The sequence below is a fragment of the Bolinopsis microptera genome, chromosome 11 (genome assembly GCF_026151205.1).
Source record: "Bolinopsis microptera isolate Bmic1 chromosome 11, MBARI_Bmic_1.0, whole genome shotgun sequence".
Lineage (NCBI taxonomy): Eukaryota > Metazoa > Ctenophora > Tentaculata > Lobata > Bolinopsidae > Bolinopsis > Bolinopsis microptera.
Genome location: NC_087082.1, coordinates 5,662,385 through 5,686,267, shown reverse-complemented (window position 1 = coordinate 5,686,267; position 23,883 = coordinate 5,662,385). Strand labels below are relative to the sequence as shown.

Below are 23,883 nucleotides of genomic sequence, written 5' to 3'. Positions count from 1 at the left end.
CCGGAGTAGGTAGAGCTGCGGAGGGTGAGCTGATCACTAACTGTGGTGGGGCTGGAGCAGAAGGGAGTGCGCTGTTTCCGACGCAGTCTGCGGTTGTTCTCCGAACTTCTGTCTTGTAGTCCTCTAGTGTTGTTTCTGCCTTCTCCAGCAAACCGGAAAAATGGTTCATTAACGAATCTATTTTAGCGACATCTACCGTAAACGAATTGATAAAGTTAGCATTTTTACAATCGTTCTCCAGTTTTTGTTTCAATAGAACTTTACGTTTTGAAGTCTTAGTGTTGGATTTAATCCCTAAATCAATTCCCAGTGAATTGTTGTACGAGATTTCGTGCGCCATGTGCTCGTCCTTAACGTGCTCGAACAGATCGAGACATAGTTTAGGTGACAGGGTAGGAAGCCACTGTCCAAAAGTTATGTCTGTTTGAGTACTAACGCACATACCGTGTGTGGTAGGGGTTGCCAGGCAGTGTTCTGTAGAGGTAGTGGTATGGGCACCACTACCTGGCAGCCCGGAGTCCGAAGAGATGATGTCCATATTAGGAGTTGGTTGGATGTACATTTGTTGTAAATTTGAGTGTAAGGCAGTCTTATCAGCACCAGCTTACAATCTATCGGCGGCTTATCAAACTATACTAGCGATTTAAAAGCATGCGTAATACATAAAACTATTTTGATGAAAACCATAGTAACACTACCATATAAGGTAATGTTAGTGCTCGTATCTAACTAAGGTTAGTAACCATAGTAACACTACCATAAGGTTAGTGCTCGTATCTAACTCAGGTTAGTAACCATAGTAACACTACCATATATGGTAATGTTAGTGCTCGTATCAAACTCAGGTTAGTAACCATAGTAACACTACCATAAGGTTAGTGCTCGTATCTAACTCAGGTTAGTAACCATAGTAACACTACCATATATGGTAATGTTAATGCTCGTATCTAACTCAGGTTAGTAACCATAGTAACACTACCATATAAGGTAATGTTAGTGCTCGTATCTAACTCAGGTCAGTAACCAAAGTAACACTACCATATATGGTAATGTTAGTGCTTGTATCTAACTCAGGTTAGTAACCATAGTAACACTACCATATAAGGTAATGTTAGTGCTCGTATCTAACTAAGGTTAGTAACCATAGTAACACTACCATAAGGTTAGTGCTCGTATCTAACTCAGGTTAGTAACCATAGTAACACTACCATATATGGTAATGTTAGTGCTCGTATCTAACTCAGGTTAGTAACCATAGTAACACTACCATATAAGGTAATGTTAGTGCTCGTATCTAACTCAGGTCAGTAACCATAGTAACACTACCATATAAGGTAATGTTAGTGCTCGTATCTAACTAAGGTTAGTAACCATAGTAACACTACCATATAAGGTAATGTTAGTGCTCGTATCTAAATCAGGTCAGTAACCAATATGTTTCTGCATTATAATTATTATTTTCAAGACATTACCCTGTCTCCAGGCACGTGACTTGAACCTAGACGTGTTGAGAATAGAAGGGTACAGGAAGTTCTGCAACAAGATGTGGAACGCTGCTAAGTTCGCTCTAATGCAGCTGGGAGACAGCTACACTGCTCCTGACAGGGACCTGATGACCTGCAAACTGGAGACTGCTAACTTCTCTACTATTGGTGAGTTTTACGCGCGTACCACGTGTTACCACGTAACTTTTGCCTTCTCGCAGTATTTAGGTTATTACTTATTGGTTGACGCACTACTCACAAGCGTCAGGACATTGTACACAAGCGTTTTGCTTTTTTTCAAAGTTTACTGGTCACCCATCTGAGCTGACGTAACATTAAATAGGTAATACTAATTGCAGTTACACTAGCTAATACTAACCTTATTCCCTTCAGATAAGTGGATATTGCACAGAGCAGCAGTAGCTATATCAGACACTAACACCTCCCTTAAAGAGTACCAGTTCCAGCAGTGCACCACTGCTATCTACAACTTCTGGTTATACGACCTGTGCGATGTTTACTTAGAGGCCACAAAACGCGTCTTTTACAAGGTAACCATGGTAACTGTTATTGTTAACGTCACGTGCTGTTTACACATTCTAAAAGCCATGATAACAACACGCTGTCTATTACCCTACATCTCTCTCAGGGTAGTGAGGATGAGAAGGAAGCAGCTAGACACACTCTCTGCACTTGTCTGGATGTGGGACTCAGGCTCATCCACCCCTTCATGCCCTTCATTTCAGGTAATTAGTCGTTCTGAACTTTTAGCAATAGTTAACATTACGGTTTCAAACGTCGGTCTGGAAAAAGCGATGAAACTTACCCGGCTTGCTGGCTTGGTTCTATGTGGGAGAGATGCACACAGCTGAGGGAGCATGTCTCGCTCCTTATCTTGCTCCTTATCTCGCTCCTTATCTAATATCTAATAAAATACCCTGCCTATTATAGAGGAGCTGTGGCAGAGATTACCTCGGCTAGGAACAGAGACAGCACCCTCACTGGTGGTAGCTTCCTACCCCCGAACTGGAGCGCTCTGGTTGGACACTCAGTTGGAGTCTAGAGTAAACCTCGTCAAAGACATTGTACATACCGCCAGGTTAGTCTAGAGTAAACCTCGTCAAGGACATTGTACATACCGCCAGGTTAGTCTAGAGTAAACCTCGTCAAGGACATTGTACATACCGCCAGGTTAGTCTAGAGTAAACCTCGTCAAGGACATTGTACATACCGCCAGGTTAGTCTAGAGTAAACCTCGTCAAGGACATTGTACATACCGCCAGGTTAGTCTAGAGTAAACCTCGTCAAGGACATTGTACATACCGCCAGGTTAGTCTAGAGTAAACCTCGTCAAGGACATTGTACATACCGCCAGGTTAGTCTAGAGTAAACCTCGTCAAGGACATTGTACATACCGCCAGGTTAGTCTAGAGTAAACCTCGTCAAGGACATTGTACATACCGCCAGGTTAGTCTAGAGTAAACCTCGTCAAGGACATTGTACATACCGCCAGGTTAGTCTAAAGTAAACCTCGTCAAGGACATTGTACATACAGCCAGGTTAGTCTAGAGTAAACCTCGTCAAGGACATTGTACATACCGCCAGGTTAGTCTAAAGTAAACCTCGTCAAGGACATTGTACATACCGCCAGGTTAGTCTAGAGTAAACCTCGTCAAGGACATTGTACATACCGCCAGGTACAACAAAAAAAACATATCGCCAGGTTAGCAGTAGTTGTTTAATGTTTTTCTCACTTTTACTTTTATTTTACAGCAAGAGTCAGCTTACCACTATATATGTGGTATGTATAAATAATAAATATGATATTAAGACTGCGAGACCCAGATGTTCTGATGGTTAAAATTTGCAGATCTGTGAAAGATACGTATTTGGAGTCAAAAGCAAAACCAGAAGTGTTCTTATCGACCTCGGAATCATTGTCTGATCTCATAGCTGTTATGGAGGACTTGATAGGAAGTACTAAGTTACATCTTAACGAGTCAATACCCCTCGGTTAGTGAACCTCTATATCCAGATACCCTTATACAATGCACGGGGGGGGGGGGGTCTCTACACTTTTATACAATGCTATCATGTGTTCTCCCCATTACTACTTCCCACTACGACGATACTCTACTACCCTGACTAAACCCTTCTCTCCTCTAAACTGTACTCTCTCAGGTACTGCTGTAGGCACTGTGGGTAACAGATGTGAAGTTCATGTTCTGGTGAAGGGACTTGTGGACCCTGTTCAGGAGATTAACAGGTTCACTTCTTACTGATAATTATTATAGTGTCTACTAATCACTTACTAATCACTTACTAATCACTTACTAATCACTTATTAATCACTTACCAATCACTTGTTGATCACTTACTAATCACGTATTAATCACTTACCAATCACTTGTTGATAACTTACTAATCACTTACTAATCACTTACTAATCACTTACTAATCACCTATTAATCACTTAATAATCACTGACTAATCACTTACTAATCGCCTATTAATCACTTACTAATCACTTACGAATCACTGATAGCTTATTACTAATTTTTAAGTACGATTGAGATTTAGAAAATAATTTCACTTTGCTCATGATTGTCCCATTCCTGATGTAGTGATAGTTGTTTGGATCATTCTGAATTCTAATCTTCATCTCTTTCACAAGTTGTTCATGTGCAGTTCGTTCTTCGCATGTTCTATCGGGACTAATGTACACGTTTTTGAAGTTGCCTGACTCTTTCAGTTTTCTAGCTTGGCTCAAAACCATTTGAACAGAATCAGAACTTCTGACGACAACTTTGACCGGCCTGTTGCTCGAACCTTCTGAAAAAGTTCCTAATCTAACACAGTCCTGTGTACACGGTTTTTGGCCAATAGAGACCATCAACTCGTTGATCTTTGCTGAAAGATCTTCTTCTTTCTCATCATGAAGTCCGAATACCATAATGTTTTTACCTTTGTCCTCCTCCTTCACTACTGTCTTAACTCTTAACCTCTTTTGTGAGCTTCTCTTGGGTGACAACTGATTCAATGCAGCTTTTCTTAGCTATGTCGCAATTACGTTTCATCTCCGACTGAACCGTTGAAGTTACTGTCTCAAGCTGGTCAGTTTTGTTCGTGATGACTTTCTCTTTCTCTTTCTCTTGCAGTTTTATGCAGTATCTTTATCTCTGATCGCGGCACTTTGAAGCTTTACGATAGTACTGTTGGCGACCTTAAGCAATTCATTCGAAAATTTGAAGCTTTTCGCAATTTCGTGTATCCATTTTTATAAAGATCAGCGATAAGAGAGCTCAAAATGAGTAACAAAAGCGATAACAACTAAACAACAACACTTTTAAGTACCACATTTGGGGTACAAAATCATCAATTAAACCGAAAAAACCAGTCCCATAACTCTTACCGTTTTCTTGATTAAGCCGTTCGGAAATTACAAACACACACACACACACACACACACACACACACACACCCCCCCACCCACACCCACACCCACACCCACGTCCCACACCCACACCCACAGATTTGTTGGGATTATTGCTATAGATCCTTATCCTCCCTTTTCCAGACTGCAAACTAAACGTGAAGGTGTAGAGAAGTTCGTGCAGCAGACGAAGGAAACAATAGACAAACACACGGACAAGGTTCCGGAACACGTGCGACAAGCTAACTGCAATAAACTCGGTTCTTTGCAAGACGAGCTGGTTACCATAGACACAGCTATCGCTAACTTCAGGAAACTCACTGATAATTAGGAGTTTTCAGTTTTAATTTAGGAGTTAGATCTGTTCATATTCATCATCCGACACATCGTTTAATATTTAAAAGGGGATGTTTTTCCGCTGACTTTAATTTATGTGATTTTCCTGTTTTTACGGAAATATTTGAGATAATGAAGAGATTAATGAAATATATAGTGTTTTATTTGGTGACAAGTAATTTAAGTCTTTGCTTCAAATTTAGTTAATTGTATTTAAACAACGTTATTTTCCTTATAACTGAAATCTGAGAAGCAAGACCGTGCGTCTTTCACATATTTTCATCGCGCGTGTGTTCGCCTACCACCTTGTTCATTGTTATAGTAGGCATATGTGGAAGGAATTAATTTAATGTAGTTTAAGGAGTCCTCACTTTCCTCACGTCCAAAAAGGCTAAAGTGTAGTGTCAAATTGTCTCAAAAAGTGTAAAAAAGTGACATTTCTTTTCCCATCAAAGGTATGTCTTACATTTGGAAATGTACTCTGTGAAGACTTATTGGATAAATAAGAAAAAAGAAGATTTTTAGAAGATAGTTTTGTTTAACGTAATTATAAGTGTAAAAAAGTGTACGGTTTTACTACACTTCTTACTACACCATACCAGGGACAAAAGGATTTCGCGATTATTTTGGCCAAAAATCGCGGTACCGCGAAATTTAACAGGCTATACATTAAACTATACATAAAATTTGTCGCGGAGAATGGGAAATTTCGTGATTTCGTACATGCCGCGAAATCCTTTTGTCCCTGTACTGCACCATACACCAAAAAAGGCAAAAGTGTAATGTAAAAAAGTGTAGCAGACCACCCCCCCCCCTCCCCCCCCCCCCCCCCCCCCCCCCGTTGTAGTTGGCTGAGAGCCCGGTATCAAGAGGAGCTGTAAATGAGGACATTGGTTACGCCCTATAAGTATTATGCTCACTGTACACTCCCTTTGCTCGTCTTTTCTGTCTGTGTGCTGAAACACGTGGTTGTCAAAACAACATGAAAACTTATCCTTTAAAATCGTCCTTCCATTTCCACCTATATTTTACCAGCGTACTAAATCATTGTCATACGTTGTATGACCCGCCGCGCACGAAGTGCGCGGCTCCTTCTGTAGCGTCGAAGACGCTATAGTGAAAACGACACTATAGTGAAACGACCGTGGGGGTCACCACGTGATACAACTAAATCACTCTACAGTCGATCTTCGAGATTGTTCTAAAAGTGCCCCCGGCAGTTGAAACCAATTTCAATCAATGTATTTTCGGACGCTGATTCCGAATCATACGTTGTATGACCCGCCGCGCACGAGTGCGCGGCCCCCTGTATCGTCACAGTGAAACTTAATTGACGATGTCAATTCATGGCAGCTCGGCGCGGCACAGTAGCCGATCTCGCCGATCTAGTCGTTGTGAGAAGCCTTATTGAGTGCGCGGCGCGGCACAGTAACGCATCGCGCTACAAAATGAAACGACCGTGGGGCCGGTCGCAACGTGATACAATATTTTATTTAAAGTAGAGGCACTCTTCAGTGTACTTTTGAGTTGTATATCACGTGGTGACCCCCACTGTCGCTTCACTATAGTAGAGTTTCGACGATACAGGGGGAGCCGCGCACTCGTGCGCGGCGTGTCATACAACGTATGACAACGTTTGAGCATCTGCGGTCTGCCGTTTGCGCTTACTGTCGCTGTTGATCCCAGGCAAGTAGATGTCCTTGAGTTGTTCAAAGTTGGCCTCAGGATGAAGCTGATAAAGTCCCTGTCGTTAGAAGATAAGGGGAAGAGGCCGTGGTAGTTCCAGTAGCTTGGTAGCTATATAAGAACTACTATTACTATTGACGGATGTTACTCGTCTAAATTTCTTCGGAGTAGCGCGCGCCGCTTTCTTTCTAGCACGAGCTACGAAGTAGCGCGCGCCGGGCCAGATCATTAACAATGGTCAACTACTACTACTACTAGTACTATTTGGTCGCTAGGAAGACGAGGATTAGGAGGAGTACGATACCAGTCCTGCGTATGGTAAAAGTTAATAACTATTATCAGAGGAACTATAAGCTTTTTTGTGTTCTGTAAATATTGTTATTTTATAATACTAATAGTTTAATGGGCATACGACGCTTTTTGTCATCGAATGCAGAATGAAATGTTTTCTTACTTTATCAATTTTATAAAACAGGTTGACTGGTTAAGCATGCAATTTACTTTTGGCCTATTATTCAAACGCGCAAGCGGGCGCATTTTTGCGATTTTATAATCCAATAATCAGATTTTACAACCTAACACAGCGCGCGGCTTTTGTACTCACTTCACAGGGGGAGCTGAAACCAGGTTTTCGATCAACCGCTGCCATGTGTAGTCAAACGTCGCCAAAAGTTGCTCTTGTCCAATGAAATCGCTGCATTTTGCAAGGCAAGCTCCGCATATGAATATATGTAATTCAATTATGCATACTGACTTGCAAAATGCAGCGATTTCATTGGACGAGAGCACCTGTTGGCGACGTTTAACTACAAATGGCAGCATTTGATCGAAATCCTGGTTTCAGCCCCCCCAGTGACTTGTAGCATTTGTAGCGCGATGCACTACTGGGTCGCGCCGCGCATCAAATAATTCTTCTCGCAACCACAGATCGGCGAGATGCGAAGGATTGACATCGTGAATCAATTGTAGCACTTCTTTCAAATTTAATTGGTAGTTATGAGTTAGCGTTTACGTGATTTGTTTCGAGTCCGCATTTGATTATAAACGATTATGCGAATGCTGGTCACGCGCGCAGTAACTTCCAATGAGCATCCGAATTTGATTCACGATGTCAATCCTTCGCAGCTCAGTGAGGAACAGTGGTGCATCTTGCCGATCTACCGTGGTTGCGAGAAGGATTATTTAATGCGCGGGGCGACCCAGTAGTGCATCGCGCTACAACATCCGAATTTTTTTCAGTGTGACGAAAGTTGTAATTCACTCAGCCCGAATAAAGATTTGATACCTCAAATTTGGTATTGTATAAAAGCTCAAAGTCTTGATTCTCAAGAAATCGATGGTACAAAATGTTTGAAAATCCGAGCAAGTTCAATTTTTTTGAACATTGAAACAAATTTAGAATCCTTTACTTTACAATCATAATATAATAATATTTATAAGCCTTCGTTTTGAAAGTTTTAAATTTTAATATATTTACATTTCTATTTAAAATTCAATTTCATGTATAAGTCAATAACTGGCCGCCAAAGCCGCGCATTCATGAAAACAGGATTAATATACTATATATAACTTGTTTATAGTTATAGTTGTACGACAAATAGAAATAAATTTTAAATTATCCGTGTTTTTAAATAAATTATAGTTTTACCTAAATCCTAAGTAAACGCTTCACAAATTAAAATACTTACAACATGCAAAATCTAAAACCATCAACACGGTTAATTAATATTATGGACAGTGAAACAATTTTACCGTGTACCTCCTATTCAAATCTGTGTAGCAGATAATTATAACTTAAGGATCTATACTCTCTTCCGAAAGTTTCTTGGTTAACAGTTAAAGTTGTGTAGGTTTACAACCTACCAGGACGCGCGCCGAGTTGGACTCGTCGATGGTCCAATATATGGAACAGATATTTTACGAGTATCACCCGTTAATTAAAGTTCAAATGATGGAGTAGTTCGCTGTTTATTAGTCTCATGATTGATATACTGATTAGATAGTTGGATAACATCCGGTTTCAAGAGCAAAGAGACAAGGACAACGCCATATGTTGGCTAAAATTGGTAAAAAATATTAGTATTAAATTATAAATGGTTCTACATTAAAACTACTAGTTATAATGTCGAATCAAAATCACACACACTGAATACTGTTATTACATAAAATGGTGATGTCCACACGTTTTAAATTCTGTCCAATTACATACTATTTACCGAACATGAGGGTGAAATTAAGTTTGTCTCTGAATATGTTGTAAAAGAAATCCCTTCTCACATTCTTCCTTATTATTGATACTGGGTTTAAAGTTCTACAGAAAGAAGCAGAAAAAGAAGCAGAAAAAGAAGATCACACTTCACGCTAACAGCCACCATATTGAGAGAACAAAAATAGCCACCATCAAGAACTTCTACAAAACGGCTGCTCATTGCTCATCAACACCAGAGTATAAAGAAGAGTCCATGAAGATAGTAGACAACTTGTTGGTCAATAACGGTTACCAAGACCCACGACGTATAAACCAAACAGGACGACTTCAACCTTTTTCACCTACAACACGACACAACCCATTATCATCGCACATACAAGATACCAACCACGTGACATGCACCTTACCATTTAATCAACAAGCCATTTTCCAAAGAAGTCACTCAATTAGCCCTCTCACACAACTTACCTGTCAAATTCATATTCACACCAGGTAAGAAACTCTCAGATATTTTATGCTCATTAAGACCACACGACCAACCGCACTGCACCATACCAAACTGTGTCATATGTCCACTCATCACAACAAATCACAACTGCAAACCTAAATGTGTAATATACAAAGTCATGTGTAAATTATGTCAAGAGCTATACATAGGGGAAACGAGTAGAATAGCACACGATAGATTTTCAGAACATCGAAGAGCAGTCAACAGGCCTTTAACCTATCCTGATAATGCATTGGCTGTTCATTATTTAGAATTTCATACAAACTTAGATTCAGACATTTCTTTCTATATTTTAGAAATTAACTTATATAATAGCACCATTAAAAGAAAAGTGACTGAAGTGTACTATATTAATTCATTTAAACCCAGTATCAATAATAAGGAAGAATGTGAGAAGCTTAAGGGATTTATTTTACAACATATCAACAGTTAAAGTGACTATTTAAAGTAAACGCAATTTTGTTAAATAATTACAAATCAATTTAATATTTTAAGGAAGCATAATACATAATATAGCTGTCACTGCACTCTTTATTTATTGTATACAAGAAAACAACAAATTTCAAGAAAACAACAATTTTTTTATTTAAATCAATTATAGCAACAATTTGAAAAAGTTCAAAGTTTAGTTCCAGTGCGTCTTAATATATAAATTGACAGGGCAAAGGGAAGTGCATGCTGTGCGCCATTGCTCACACCAAATGCGGGCAACCTAGCAAAAGCTCTTGATTCGTGGGTCTTGCATTAACAGAGATTAGATTATAAAAATCATGTATTACTATTTTAATGTGCTATTTGACCCTTAGATAGAATTCTTGTTACAAACTTATTAAAACTAGAAATACTGAGATAATAAATCAGTGGATTAGAGGAGAAGTTTATGTAATTAATGTACACAGCGACTGTGTTAAAACCTGCCAAGAATTCAGCATTAATTCGCTTAAAATGGTCACTTGAAAATGACATGATGCAATTGTGAACACTGTTAGGTGCCCAGGACACGATGAAGACGATAGAAATGAATACCAAAGTCATCGAGCCCTGAGCATTCAATCCTCTTGCTTTTTGGACAAACCTTAATAACCAAAGAGTAGTGAGGACAATGGATATAACTGGTAATATCAAATATACAGCAGTTACCAGCTCTTTGATGGAATGATACTCTGCAATCTCCAAACAGTGCATTATGTTCCTTCTAAAGGTTGCCGTCCACTTCGTCAGCACTCCACAAAAAACTGTTGAAATGACAGCAAATACCCAGACACAAACTGCTATAACATGTCCATCTTTTTTCGATTTCAGTCTAGACTTTAGGGGGAACTTTAAAGCCATAGTCTTGTTTAGGTTCAGGGCACAGATCAGTAATAAGGAAACAATAGATGTGGTGTAGGTGGTAACCATTGTTTGAGCGCACATGAATCTACCCAGGACCCAGTACTTTAAGACCAGCCCTGGAATGGACATGATGGATCTGGGGACCAGGTAAATCATGTCAGCTACAGCAAGATGGCGAATCAGAATCACTGATACTCTGTCAAGGTTTATAGCTTGGTATTTGATGGAGGAAACAAGGACTAGGGTATTTCCAGAAAGGGAGAGGAGTAAATTTAGGACATTCCAGAAGACCAGGAAGTATCTCATTGCATCTGTTGGGTCATGAGAGTACACAAACTCTACGGCTGTGAGGGTGGTTTTATTGTTCACCATGCTGTTAGACCAATGCAAATGTAGCAAAAATATAATATGTCTACAATATACACTATCAAAAACGAGAGAAGTAATCTTGATGCTATGGCCACGATTTTAGATGAAGCAGTGGGCCGGTTTTTGCAGACACAGGTGTCTAATCACAGAACTACAAGGCAGCTGTTCAACACTGCACAATCATGTTGCTATGGCCACGATTTTAAACGAAGCAGTGGGCTGTTTTTTTGCAGAAACAGGTGTTTGATATAGACCTATAAGGCATATGCTGAACACTACACAATTAAAGGAATGATCAATTTAGTCCTTCAGTGTAGAGTGCACTTAATACCAATAAAAATTAATAGAATTTCTCTGCAAGTAGTAACACTAGGATTCAAAATATAGAACTTAACTTATATTATATCTACTGTCATTAAATATAGTGGTAGACTAAATTGCACTTCGTCTGACCACAAGATAGCACCTGCTTCCTCCACTTGTATTCAGCCACTCACAATAGCTTTGGTACCTTGTAATCATTCACTCAAACAAAAAAGGTAACACTGATATTATATACATGATGGAAAAAAAAGAGGTAAAAAGGTAGGTCATTAGTCTTTGGCTACAAAAAAACATATATTGTATAACTATAAATACTTAATTCTACCAACCACTACATACTAAATGACTTATTTATATTTATATATGTTTATAAATGACTTGCTAGAACCCTAAACCTCAGCCAATTGAGAAGCACCTGTTGATAGAAATATTGTGCTGTATTTAGTGAATCGCATCAATGTATTAATTACATTTATTAAATGTGTACAGTCCTAAAGATAGTGCCAGATATGGTCTATTCAGTGTTCAATTTGGGAATACAGTGCGCCAATCCAGTTATTACTAGACTATTTAGGTCTTCTGTTGGTAAGATATTTAAACTTTCAATGTTGAACAAAATATAACTTACTTTCAACTTAAGGATGATATTGTGAAATGGACGAGTTACCAAGCTTGTTACAATCACATCAACCCCTTGCAGTAAGAAAGGGAGCTGCTGAACTTATTTTAGGTTAGTGACACTTTTTAGTGACAATTCATTGTATGGAACGTTTAATTTGTCACAGCATGTTACATTTAGGATCAATTTGATTAGAACAATGTAAATTAATAACCTCAGGACTAACGAACGATGCATCATCTCTTCTCCTCATCACCGGAAACAAAGAACTTATAAACTCACTGTGGGATGCTCTGGGGGACAAGGACAGGAAACTGTCAGTAACCTCATCTCAGATTCTTGTGAATATAACCTCACACAGTGTCCAGGCACTAACAGCACAGGACACAGTGCCCCGGGTACTTCAGATTCTTCAGCATGCTAACACTGTGCATCTTTATAACAGCATGGCTATGATTCTCAATAACATCTCAAGGTCTCCTGAAGAAGCTGATATATTTACTACGGTGCTCACTCTGGCAGATTGCCAAATGTTTGTGAAGCTGGTGTCACGTCACCAAGAGCAGGGCTATCTAGCCGCTGTGTTGGGGAACATAGCAGTAACACCAGTGGGTAGAGAGCACCTCTCCCATGAGTCTGTGTTCCCTGAGATCATATCATTCCTAACAATGCCCGGTAACATCATAGTGAGACGTAACACTGCGCGCCTTCTCAGGAACCTCTCATTCGATACTAAAACACACACAGCACTAGTGGAGTATTTACCACAGATAGTGTACCCTTTAGTGGGTGGTGAAGAGATAGATGAGGAGGACATGGACAAGTTACCAATAGATTTACAGTATCTCCCTGAAGATAAGTGTAGGGAGCCGGACCTTCAAACCAGGACCTACCTCTCTGATACACTGTTCCAAATGGGGGGCACATACTCAGTGAGAGAGAAATATAGAGATGAGAACTACTATGAGTTACTAAAAAACTACGATCAATGGGAAGAGGACGATGACGCAAGGGAACGTATACAGAATACTATATACCTGATAGTACAGAACGATGGAGAGGTAGATCTGAGGAAGGATGGGGATGTTCCTGAGGGGGTGGAGGAGGCGGAGGAGGTCGTTATTGTTAAGAGGGATGAAAGTGAGAAGACGTCTTCAGAGAATATGGGTAGTTGATGTTATTTTAGGGGGTTACTGATTGTTTAATTGTCTCTGTGCTTGCTTTGTGTGTTAACTTATTAACCTAAGGATCTAACATTGTTGTTTATCGTCTGGTTCATCGACATTGGCACAATTGTTGTAAGAAACATTTTATTGGTGCCAAGTGTACAGAAATTTAATGATCATAATGACAAATCACTAGATCTTGAGCCACCGATTGATCAAGGTTTTTTAGAGTTTTGTCAGCTGATAAATGTTATTGTGATTAGGCTTAAATGACACCTAAAAGCTTTGAAGAGGAGAGTTTGCTGGCCGGTGATGAAAGGAACGAGACAAAAAGAGCAATGCTCATTTTAGAAGATGGGACAACATACAGTGGCATATCATTTGGAGCTGACTTCAACGCTTCCACCAGCGGAGAGGTTCCAATTTTATAATGTCAAATATTCTATAATTATTCACTCTTGTACTAGCAGATAATATAATATGGCCTTAATATGTTCTCTGGATATGGTTGTTCCCTAGCTTTTTCTCTAGATGATGTGTATTTTGCTTATTATTCAGGTGGTATTCCAAACTGGTATGGTGGGGTATATAGAGTCACTTACTGATCCTAGCTACGACTCTCAAATACTGGTCCTAACCTACCCACTGATTGGAAACTACGGAGTACCTGAACTAGCTGCTGATGAGTTTAATCTTCCCAAGTTCTTTGAATCAGATAAAATACACGCGTCTGGTAAGTGAAATGTTAAATGGTGGTGAAGTTTTTGATACTGTTAAGTTACAATAAGACATGTTAAACTTTTCAACAGTGGAATTGAATCATCATATTGGATTTGTTGAAAGTTTAATGTTATATCACTCTCAGTCCTTGTATAATATAATGTGCAGGTTTGATTGTAGCAAACTACAGTGATGAAGCAAGCCATTGGGCCTCTGTGAGAACCCTGTCTGATTGGCTTAAAGATCAGAACATTCCAGCTATTACTGGTAGGTACTTGTTACCATGGTAACGCACGTGTTAAGAATTTGAGTGGATTAGTACAAGCTAACACGCGACAATGTGAAGTTTGCTAAAATGAATTAATATGAATAATTAATACCACTATTATATTCATTGAATATAATAGTGGTAGCTCACGAGCTCAGTTATCAATATTTTATAAAAGTGAACAAGTGTATTTTATACTGTTCCATGTGATTATTGTAGAGGTGATTACAATGATATAGAGTTAACTTGACTACATCCTAGTGTAATCAAGTTTAGTGTGTCTGTGATAGCGTTACCCTCCACAGGTATCGACACGAGGAGTCTCACTAAGAAGATAAGAGAGCACGGTACAATGCTTGGCAAGATAATAACAGGAGATACTGATCCGGATACTATAGAGTTTGTGAACCCGGACCTGCAGAACCTGGTCACACGGGTCTCCTGTCCTACTGTCAAGAACTACAACAGAGGTTAGTAGTGTGTTATATCACGTGTTATATCACGTGTTATATCACGTGTGTTACCACGTGTGTTACCACGTGTGTTTCCATGGTAACAACTACAACAGAGGTTTCAGATGTTAATAGGAGTTGCGGCTTCGTAAATATCTATCAAAGTATTATTTAAAAATTTATTATTCCATGATTGCATTCTATAGTTCAAAAAGGTCTTCGTTCAGTTTTCAAAACATTAAATCGTGATAATATGAGTTTGACAGTGACTCTGCCCCACAGAAGGCGATGTTAACATCTTGTGTATTGACTGTGGGATAAAGAACTCCCAGATCCGATGTCTTGCTGAGAGGGGCGCTTGTGTTACTGTTGTCCCCTGGAACATGGACTTCTCCGTCATTCTCTCCAAGTTTGATGGCTTGTTTATCAGTAACGGTCCCGGTAATCCCGAACACTGCTCCGTTCTCATTGAAAGGTTGGTTTTAGGAATGATGTTATCTTTAAACTTCCTGTTGTATCTTCTTTAGTATAGTAGTTAAGCTGGTTTAAGGTTTAAAGTTTAAACTCATTTATAAAGGGTTTATATACATTTCCAAATTCATAAAACCTCATTATTTAACCTTGTCAAAGTAAAACATTATTTCCCTCCCTATCTCTCACTCCCCCTCCCTATCTCTCACTCCCCCTCCCTATCTCTCACTCCCCCTCCCTATCTCTCACTCCCCTCCCTATATCTCACTCCCCCTCCCTATCTCTCACTCCCCCTCCCTATCTCCCCCTCCGGCCTCTCTATCTCTCACTCCCCCTCCCTATCTCTCACTCCCCCTCCCTATCTCCCCCTCCGGCCTCTCTATCTCTCACTCCCCCTCCCTATCTCTCACTCCCCCTCCCTATCTCTCACTCCCCCTCCCTGTCTCTCACTCCCCCTCCCTATCTCTCACTCCCCCTCCCTATCTCTCACTCCCCATCCCTCAGACTCACTGAGATCCTGTCTCACGACACAGTGCTCCCCACATTTGGTATTTGCATGGGTTCCCAGTTAGTAGGCATGGCTCTGGGTTGTACGCTTTACAAGCTAAAGTACGGTAACAGAGGCCACAATCAGCCGTGTACCCACGTGGAGACCAAGCGGTGCTTTATAACTAGTCAGAACCACGGCTTCGCTCTCGATACTTCCTCGCTTAACGATGGTAATGTTTAATATGATACATTTTCATTATTATTATTCCGAATTGAACTGGTTCGCAGTTATAAGGTGACCAATTTGCACTGACTGTATGATGTTGCAGTTACAACTAACAAGCTCTATTTCTCTCAGATGTAGAAGAGTTGTTTGTTAACGAGAATGATAAAACAAATGAAGGTCTGATCCACAACACCCGACCTATAATGACAGTTCAGTTCCACCCGGAAGCTATGGCAGGTCCTTCAGATACTAACTTTCTCTTCGACGTCTTCCTCGACCATGTCAAGCAGACTAAGATAGGTAAATTATGCGCATAATATTGTGAATATCTTGTTATAATGTGCACAATGTTTTGATTTCTTTGTGACGCAACTCTTATTTAATAAGTCAACGAAACGACGTGTAGGTCTAATATTACAGTAGATTCATAATATATAGATGGTACATGGTAACTCCATCCACCAGGGCAAGTAACGATGACACTGAAGGAGCGTCTAACCCACAAACTGCTACAAAAGAAAGGGCTCTGTCCCCGCAACACTCCAATAATACAGGCCCCTTACAAGGTCCTCATACTAGGATCAGGGGGCCTCTCTATTGGACAGGCTGGCGAGTTCGACTACTCTGGCTCACAGGTTAGACCTATCTTTCTCTTTCTCTTTCACTTTCAGTTTCTATTTATTTTCTATTTCAGTTTCACTTTTCTTCTCGTATCTTACTTTCTCTATAACAAATTCAATGATATTAATATTACTACAATTGCCGTCAATCGAAAGGCAAAGTACCTAAAATACCTGCGAGTACTTTGCGTCGCCATTAGTGTTACTGTAATGTATAACATAATAACTGTACAGGCTATAAAAGCACTAAAGGAGGAAGGAATGCAGACAGTACTGATCAACCCTAACGTAGCCACGGTACAAACTAGCAAAGGACTAGCTGACAGGGTCTACTTCCTACCCATCACTATCGACTATGTTAAACAGGTAACTTATTTAAACAGGTGATTACTTCATTAACTAACAAGTAATTAACTTATTTAAAGAGGTAATTTATTTAACTAACTAAAACCGAAATTAGATTAATTATTTTACCAGGAAGGAGCTGTAGTTAGTCGAAATCATCATCATACATCCTGAAAATAGCATAGTTTAAATCAGTGTTTTAATTCATGACTTTATGTATGAATTTGTTTCTGTGACTCTAAAATTGTTAGTACTTCTTGTAAAGTTGAATTATCAGTATTTATCGGAGATAACGAAAAGGAATTATCTAAATACTGTACAGGTGATAGAATCAGAGCGCCCAGATGGAATACTCCTCTCTTTTGGGGGCCAGACTGCTCTGAACTGCGGAGTTGAGCTCTTCAGGGACGGGGTGCTCGAAACTTATAATGTTAAAGTCCTAGGTCGGTGCTTTTATTTATTTGTTAATAGTAAAAGATAATCCTACAGGGCCACTAATATGATATGACGTATTAAAGGCCATTCTAAAACCCCTCTCACCGGCACCCCATTATAATCAGGTTCAGTAGAAAATGTCAGTATACACTTATAAAGTATTTATACTGTTGTTTCTAACCATGTTCCTTTTTTGTAGGCTAGAGATGTAATTTTATTTACGAAGATATCACCTACTTGATGCTGTTTCATTGCTTATCCAATTTAACAGCTTTTAGTATAAAGTATAAGTTATTACAACCCTGTACTGTCCAACAGGCACACCAATACCAAGTATAATAGCTACAGAGGACAGGAGGGAGTTCGCAATAAGGTTATCTGAAATTGGAGAGAAAGTTGCTCCCAGTGACACGGCTACTAACCTACAGGATGTACGTTATTTAACTTAGGGGGGGGGGGGGGGGGGCTCATTATCAGCATTCTGGCAACATTGTCAGCATTCTGGCAACATTGTCAGCATTCTGGCAACAGTTTCAGAATTCTGGAAAGTATTTGGGGATACTTTTACAAAGTTGGTAATATTAATTCTAAAACAAACCAATGCACCAGTTTCTTCACACACCTCTAGGATTGATTATCCTGTATCTCAGGTGCTGAGTATCGGTAACAAGCTAGGGTTCCCAGTGTTGGTCCGCACTGCCTTCGCTCTGGGAGGGATGGGGAGCGGGTTTGCGAGTGACGAGACCGAACTAGCAGCCCTGGTCAAGTCTCCTCTAGCTAGCGGCAGTCAGGTGATAGTAGATAAGAGTCTGAAGGGGTGGAAGGAGGTTGAGTACGAGGTGGTCAGGGACGCGTACGATAACTGTATAGTTGTGTGCAACATGGAGAATGTGGACCCTCTCGGTTAGTAAATAATTAATTTACATACTTTTACATAGTATTCCTTATATTCTTACACTTCGCTAGTAAAGTTATAGTATTAATTATTCATATTAATTATTCATCATTGAAAAGGATTGTATGATGCTGTCGTCATAACGAATCTACATCGCTTGTTTGTACCGCCCCAAGCAAGCCCCTACAAACAATATATTATGTAGTTAGCTCTTTAGCTGTCCAGAGATGTAAACCTCATTATATTATGTAGTTAGCTGGAGAGATGTAAACCTCATTATATTATGTAGTTAGCTGGAGAGATGTAAACCTCATTATATTGTGTAGTTAGCTGGAGAGATGTAAACCTCATTATATTGTGTAGTTAGCTGGAGAGATGTAAACCTCTTTATAATTGTGTAGTTAGCTGGAGAGATGTAAACCTCTTTATAATTGTGTAGTTAGCTGGAGAGATGTAAACCTCATTATATTATGTAGTTAGCTGGAGACATGTAAACCTCATTATATTATGTAGTTAGCTGGAGAGATGTAAACCACTTTATAATTGTGTAGTTAGCTGGAGAGATGTAAACCTCATTATAATTGTGTAGTTAGCTGGAGAGATGTAAACCTCTTTATAATTGTGTAGTTAGCTGGAGAGATGTAAACCTCATTATATTATGTAGTTAGCTGGAGAGATGTAAACCTCTTTATAATTGTGTAGTTAGCTGGAGAGATGTAAACCTCATTATATTATGTAGTTAGTTGGAGAGATGTAAACCTCTTTATAATTGTGTAGTTAGCTGGAGAGATGTAAACCTCATTATATTATGTAGTTAGCTGGAGAGATGTAAACCTCATTATAATTGTGTAGTTAGCTGGAGAGATGTAAACCTCTTTATAATTGTGTAGTTAGCTGGAGAGATGTAAACCTCTTTATAATTGTGTAGTTAGCTGGAGAGATGTAAACCTCATTATATTATGTAGTTAGTTGGAGAGATGTAAACCTCTTTATAATTGTGTAGTTAGCTGGAGAGATGTAAACCTCATTATATTGTGTAGTTAGCTGGAGAGATGTAAACCTCTTTATAATTGTGTAGTTAGCTGGAGAGATGTAAACCTCTTTATAATTGTGTAGTTAGCTGGAGAGATGTAAACCTCTTTATAATTGTGTAGTTAGCTGGAGAGATGTAAACCTCATTATATTATGTAGTTAGCTGGAGAGATGTAAACCTCATTATATTATGTAGTTAGCTGGAGAGATGTAAACCTCATTATATTATGTAGTTAGCTGGAGAGATGTAAACCTCATTATATTATGTAGTTAGCTGGAGAGATGTAAACCTCATTATATTATGTAGTTAGCTGGAGAGATGTAAACCTCTTTATAATTGTGTAGTTAGCTGGAGAGATGTAAACCTCATTATATTATGTAGTTAGCTGGAGAGATGTAAACCTCATTATATTATGTAGTTAGCTGGAGAGATGTAAACCTCATTATATTATGTAGTTAGCTGGAGAGATGTAAACCTCATTATATTATGTAGTTAGCTGGAGAGATGTAAACCTCATTATAATTGTGTAGTTAGCTGGAGAGATGTAAACCTCTTTATATTGTGTAGTTAGCTGGAGAGATGTAAACCTCATTATATTGTGTAGTTAGCTGGAGAGATGTAAACCTCATTATATTGTGTAGTTAGCTGGAGAGATGTAAACCTCATTATATTATGTAGTTAGCTGGAGAGATGTAAACCTCTTTACCACCTCCCCAGGTATTCACACCGGAGAGAGTATAGTAGTGGCTCCCTCCCAGACTCTCACTAACATTGAGTACAACATGTTACGTACTGTGGCTATTAAAGTGGTCAGACATCTGGGCGTAGTCGGAGAGTGCAACATTCAGTACGCTCTCAATCCTCAGTCACAACAGGTAATATACCCTGACCCTGACCCTGACCCTGACCCTGACCCTGACCCTGACCCTGACCCTGACCCTGACCCTGACCCTGACCCTGACCCTGACCCTGACCATGACCCTGACCCTGACCCTGACCCTGACCCTGACCCTGACCCTGACCCTGACCCTGACCATGACCCTGACCCTGACCCTGACCCTGACCCTGACCCTGACCCTGACCCTGACCCTGACCCTGACCCTGACCCTGACCCTGACCCTGACCCTGACCCTGACCCTGACCCTGATATCTCTAACTCTTCACCAACTTCAGTACTACATCATAGAAGTGAACGCTCGTCTATCACGGAGTTCAGCTCTGGCCAGTAAAGCTACAGGATACCCGCTAGCTTACATCGCTGCTAAGCTCGCTCTTTTGTACCCACTTCCTGACCTCAAAAACAAGGTTAGACATCTGGAGGGGAGGGGTATTAAAATGTAGATCCTACAGGATTTTATTTAAGATTTTAAAACTATTAGAATAAATATTTCACTAAAGTGAAGAGCACGAGAATGTTTCAGTTTAAACTAACAAATAACTACACCTCATGTAACTAACAAATAACTACACCTCAGGTAACTAACAAGACTACAGCTTGTTTTGAGCCCAGTCTGGACTACTGTGTGGTTAAAATACCTCGCTGGGATCTGGGCAAATTCCATCACGTTAGCAAGAAGGTAACTAGTAGTGTAACTATGGTAACGCATATTTTATACATTTTATTTTGAATTAGCTTACTAACTAATCTATCAATTCAGGCTGATTTAAACTGTCTTGTTTTGTAGTGTAAGTAATGTGATATAACCCCCCAGATCGGCAGCTCAATGAAGAGTGTAGGAGAGGTCATGTCAATAGGGCGCACATTTGAGGAAGCACTACAGAAAGCTCTGAGAATGGTGGAGAGCTCTACTCTCGGGTTCTACGGGGACAACCGTGTAGTGAACGAGGAGGAACTGCGGAACCCATCAGATAAGCGTATCTTCATGATAGCCCAGGCTATTTCTAATGGATATAATGTTAACGAGCTGAACACTCTCACCAACATTGACCGCTGGTTCCTTATGAAGATGCAGAACATTATAGTACAGCAGCGCAACTTGGAGGTGAGTGTACTATTCTGTGGTTTTAGAGAAAGTCGATTCAACTTAAGTGTAGTTGTTGGGTGATCGCTTATTAAAGATATTTTAATGAAAACTTACGACAGGAAAGTTTAATTCTGGGAAGTCTGCAAGTTATTTAATTCTGCAAATTATAAGTTATTTCATTCTGCAAATTTATTTAATTCAATTGCTAACTTGTGAATATTTCAGAGCTACAGAAGCAGGTTGAACAATCTGCCTAGATCGTTACTCCTTACAGCAAAACAGTTGGGATTCAGTGACAAACAGATCGCTCATTTTGTAGGAAGTACTGGTGAGTTATAACTTTAAATAACACCTAATCTGGAGCTGAGGGAACTAAAAAACATTTAGCTTAGTTTAAGAAAATAAAATCAAACGGGTATCATCTCCAACTATCGACTGAATAGAGAATGAATTTATATCTGAACGGCTCCTTTTGATATTGGTCAAGTCATTCCTCTAGCTCTCTAGCCTTCTAGCACTCATTATTCTCTAGCTCTCACTTCAAACTCTAAAAACTAAGCTGAGTCTGCAAATCAGTATTGTGTCATACTAAGTCTGATATAATATGTTTATGAACCTTTATGATTCGGATAATATTATCATAAACAAAAACTTTGAGAAAGTGAGATTGGGAAAACAACTAATTGAGCACTATTTTAGCAGCCCTCGATACTAAAATAGCGACAATTCATTGTTTCCTCATTCCCCAAAATTTAAAAATAAAAGTTAATTTGAGAACAATACAAGTTCAGTAACTGTAACTGTAACAGAAAGTTTCCTACCTGGATGCGGCTCCCTCCTGTACCCCAGTGAGGCTGTGTCTTGTCCACTAAAGTAGATAATCCTCTTACTTCTCCTCCAGAATGGTTTCCACTTGTTATTGTTGTAGTAGTTACTAGTGCAAGTAGCATCAGATGGAGCTAGGTACAGCAGCACTGCTCCGTTAAAAGATACAGATATCTTGCTATATCTCCATTTTACAGTCCATGTAATCTGGGAGATGGATAGTAATGGAGTAGTGAAGGGTTTCCAATCTGAGCAAGAAGTTAACTTGAACTGCGGGGAAGGGTGAAACCTCACTTGTAAACCTCCTGCTGGTGAGGCATCAGAGTCTTTGAATTGGACATTTAAGCATTTAATATCATGTCGTTATTGCCCTCTGTAAAACTGGACTTTATTTGGAGAGCAGATGTCTCTAGATCGAAAGGAATGTCATGTCCCCGTGTGATCGTGGTCCAATCTAGGGAGAAAGTATAATATAGATAGTAGATACAAGCATTCTTTTTTAGTTTCTCTGTTTAGGCAATATTATGTTGGTAAAATTTAAATAAACCATGTCAGGTGTCTATTAACTTATTAAAACAAATCATCAAGAAATAACCTGTATTATTTACCTGTATTATTTACTGGTGAGGCATCACGGAGCACAACTACTATTCCTAGCAGTGTCATCCACAACGAATCCATGGAGCTACGCGTTTAGTTAGTGTCTCAACCACTGTGCTGTAGTAGTTCCAACCACTTCACCGACCAAAGATAATAAATGAAGTTTGTTGATCAGACTTGTTGTTCACTGATAGTTCTAACTCCCATGTGGTAGACTCTACCACTGGTAGAGCTACACAAAACAGTGGGTTTGTGAACCGTATCACATAACGTAGCAGTGGAGCCTCATGATGTTTACCTACGCCACTTTATTTTATATAATACTTTATTTGAATCTTGACTTCATCACCTGGTACCTGAAGTTGTGAAAAAATGTAGCGTCCGTAATAAGTAGTTAGTGGGATGGGGGAGGGGGGGGGGAGGGGGGGGGGGGGGGGGGGGGGGGAGGGTGCCGGGGGTACCTACCTTGGGGGGGGGGGGGGGGAGGGAGCTGGAGGGGGAGGTCATTCAGCCGAGTGGTGGGTTAAGGTTCATGGCTGGAACCTGCAACCTATCCAGTGCAGGATGTGTAAGCTGTCACTACTACACAGATCCTGTTTGATAATTCACAAACTCTCTGTTCCGTGTTTCTTTACCGTGTGGCAGTAGCATCGAAGAGCAGTTTATGAAAGAAGACAGAAGACTGGTAATATTTCATGTGATCACGTGACATTGTCAGGAGGATATTGTCTAGCTGGATACACTAAATAAAACAACTTAAATTATCTAAACATGCTACAAAGTATCTCCACAGTCTGTAACATTACATAACGTCTCGTGTTGTCGTACAACGTTACTACACTCAACGTTACTCTTTGGTTCGAAAAACGAGGATGACACTGATAAACGTGTTATCCCAAGTCTGGTGCCACACATCCCTCCTTCTGGGACTCATCGGTAACAGCTTTGTGATCTACTCAACAATCTACCACAAAGCCATCAAGTTGGGACAAGCTCTCAGTTTGGATCATACAGAACTTAGCTGTGTCGGATCTTATCACAAACAACATC

At 39.7% G+C, this 23,883-nt stretch overlaps 4 protein-coding genes across 5 annotated transcripts in view; all 4 read left to right on the top strand.

The window, feature by feature from the left end:
* LOC134822998 (protein HGH1 homolog) overlaps nt 1–13,496 on the top strand; it is a 38,497-nt gene extending 25,001 nt beyond the window's left edge. The window contains exons 2-3 of one of the 2 annotated variants that reach the window (XM_063834302.1): nt 12,325–12,414; nt 12,523–13,496. In XM_063834302.1, coding sequence (XP_063690372.1) covers nt 12,339–12,414; nt 12,523–13,478 — 1,032 coding nt within the window. In that variant the 5' untranslated portion in view covers nt 12,325–12,338 and the 3' untranslated portion in view covers nt 13,479–13,496. Of the gene's footprint in view, nt 1–12,322; nt 12,415–12,522 lie in introns of those variants that run through there. The other variant, XM_063834301.1, reaches the window with a different exon arrangement.
* The window catches only part of LOC134822990 (uncharacterized), a 189,748-nt gene that overhangs the window by 76,054 nt on the left and 89,811 nt on the right, over nt 1–23,883 (top strand). The window lies entirely within an intron of this gene.
* On the top strand, nt 1,292–5,346 carry LOC134823000 (valine--tRNA ligase-like). The gene is made up of 8 exons (XM_063834303.1): nt 1,292–1,303; nt 1,484–1,652; nt 1,878–2,035; nt 2,134–2,230; nt 2,436–2,583; nt 3,355–3,497; nt 3,666–3,750; nt 5,062–5,346. Exons 2-8 carry the CDS (start codon nt 1,544–1,546, stop codon nt 5,246–5,248), a joined length of 927 nt encoding a protein of 308 aa, XP_063690373.1. The 5' UTR covers nt 1,292–1,303; nt 1,484–1,543; the 3' UTR covers nt 5,249–5,346.
* LOC134822988 (multifunctional protein CAD-like) overlaps nt 13,737–23,883 on the top strand; it is a 51,234-nt gene continuing 41,087 nt past the window's right edge. Inside the window, 17 exon segments of the mRNA XM_063834290.1 lie at nt 13,737–13,885; nt 14,028–14,202; nt 14,358–14,456; nt 14,763–14,927; nt 15,192–15,384; nt 15,885–16,099; nt 16,228–16,395; nt 16,561–16,730; nt 16,950–17,081; nt 17,383–17,503; nt 17,814–17,926; nt 18,146–18,398; nt 20,141–20,298; nt 20,597–20,728; nt 20,899–21,000; nt 21,136–21,426; nt 21,634–21,736. Of these exon segments, the coding sequence (XP_063690360.1) occupies nt 13,739–13,885; nt 14,028–14,202; nt 14,358–14,456; nt 14,763–14,927; nt 15,192–15,384; nt 15,885–16,099; nt 16,228–16,395; nt 16,561–16,730; nt 16,950–17,081; nt 17,383–17,503; nt 17,814–17,926; nt 18,146–18,398; nt 20,141–20,298; nt 20,597–20,728; nt 20,899–21,000; nt 21,136–21,426; nt 21,634–21,736 (2,737 nt within the window). The 5' untranslated portion in view covers nt 13,737–13,738.

Coding starts and splice junctions, on each gene's coding strand:
- LOC134823000 (XM_063834303.1), top strand. CDS start 1,544: ATGTGGAACGCTGCTAAGTTCGCTCTAATGCAGCTGGGAGACAGCTAC. Junction 1,653..1,877: donor TGCTAACTTCTCTACTATTG/GTGAGTTTTACG, acceptor TATTCCCTTCAG/ATAAGTGGATATTGCACAGA. Junction 2,231..2,435: donor CTTCATGCCCTTCATTTCAG/GTAATTAGTCGT, acceptor TGCCTATTATAG/AGGAGCTGTGGCAGAGATTA.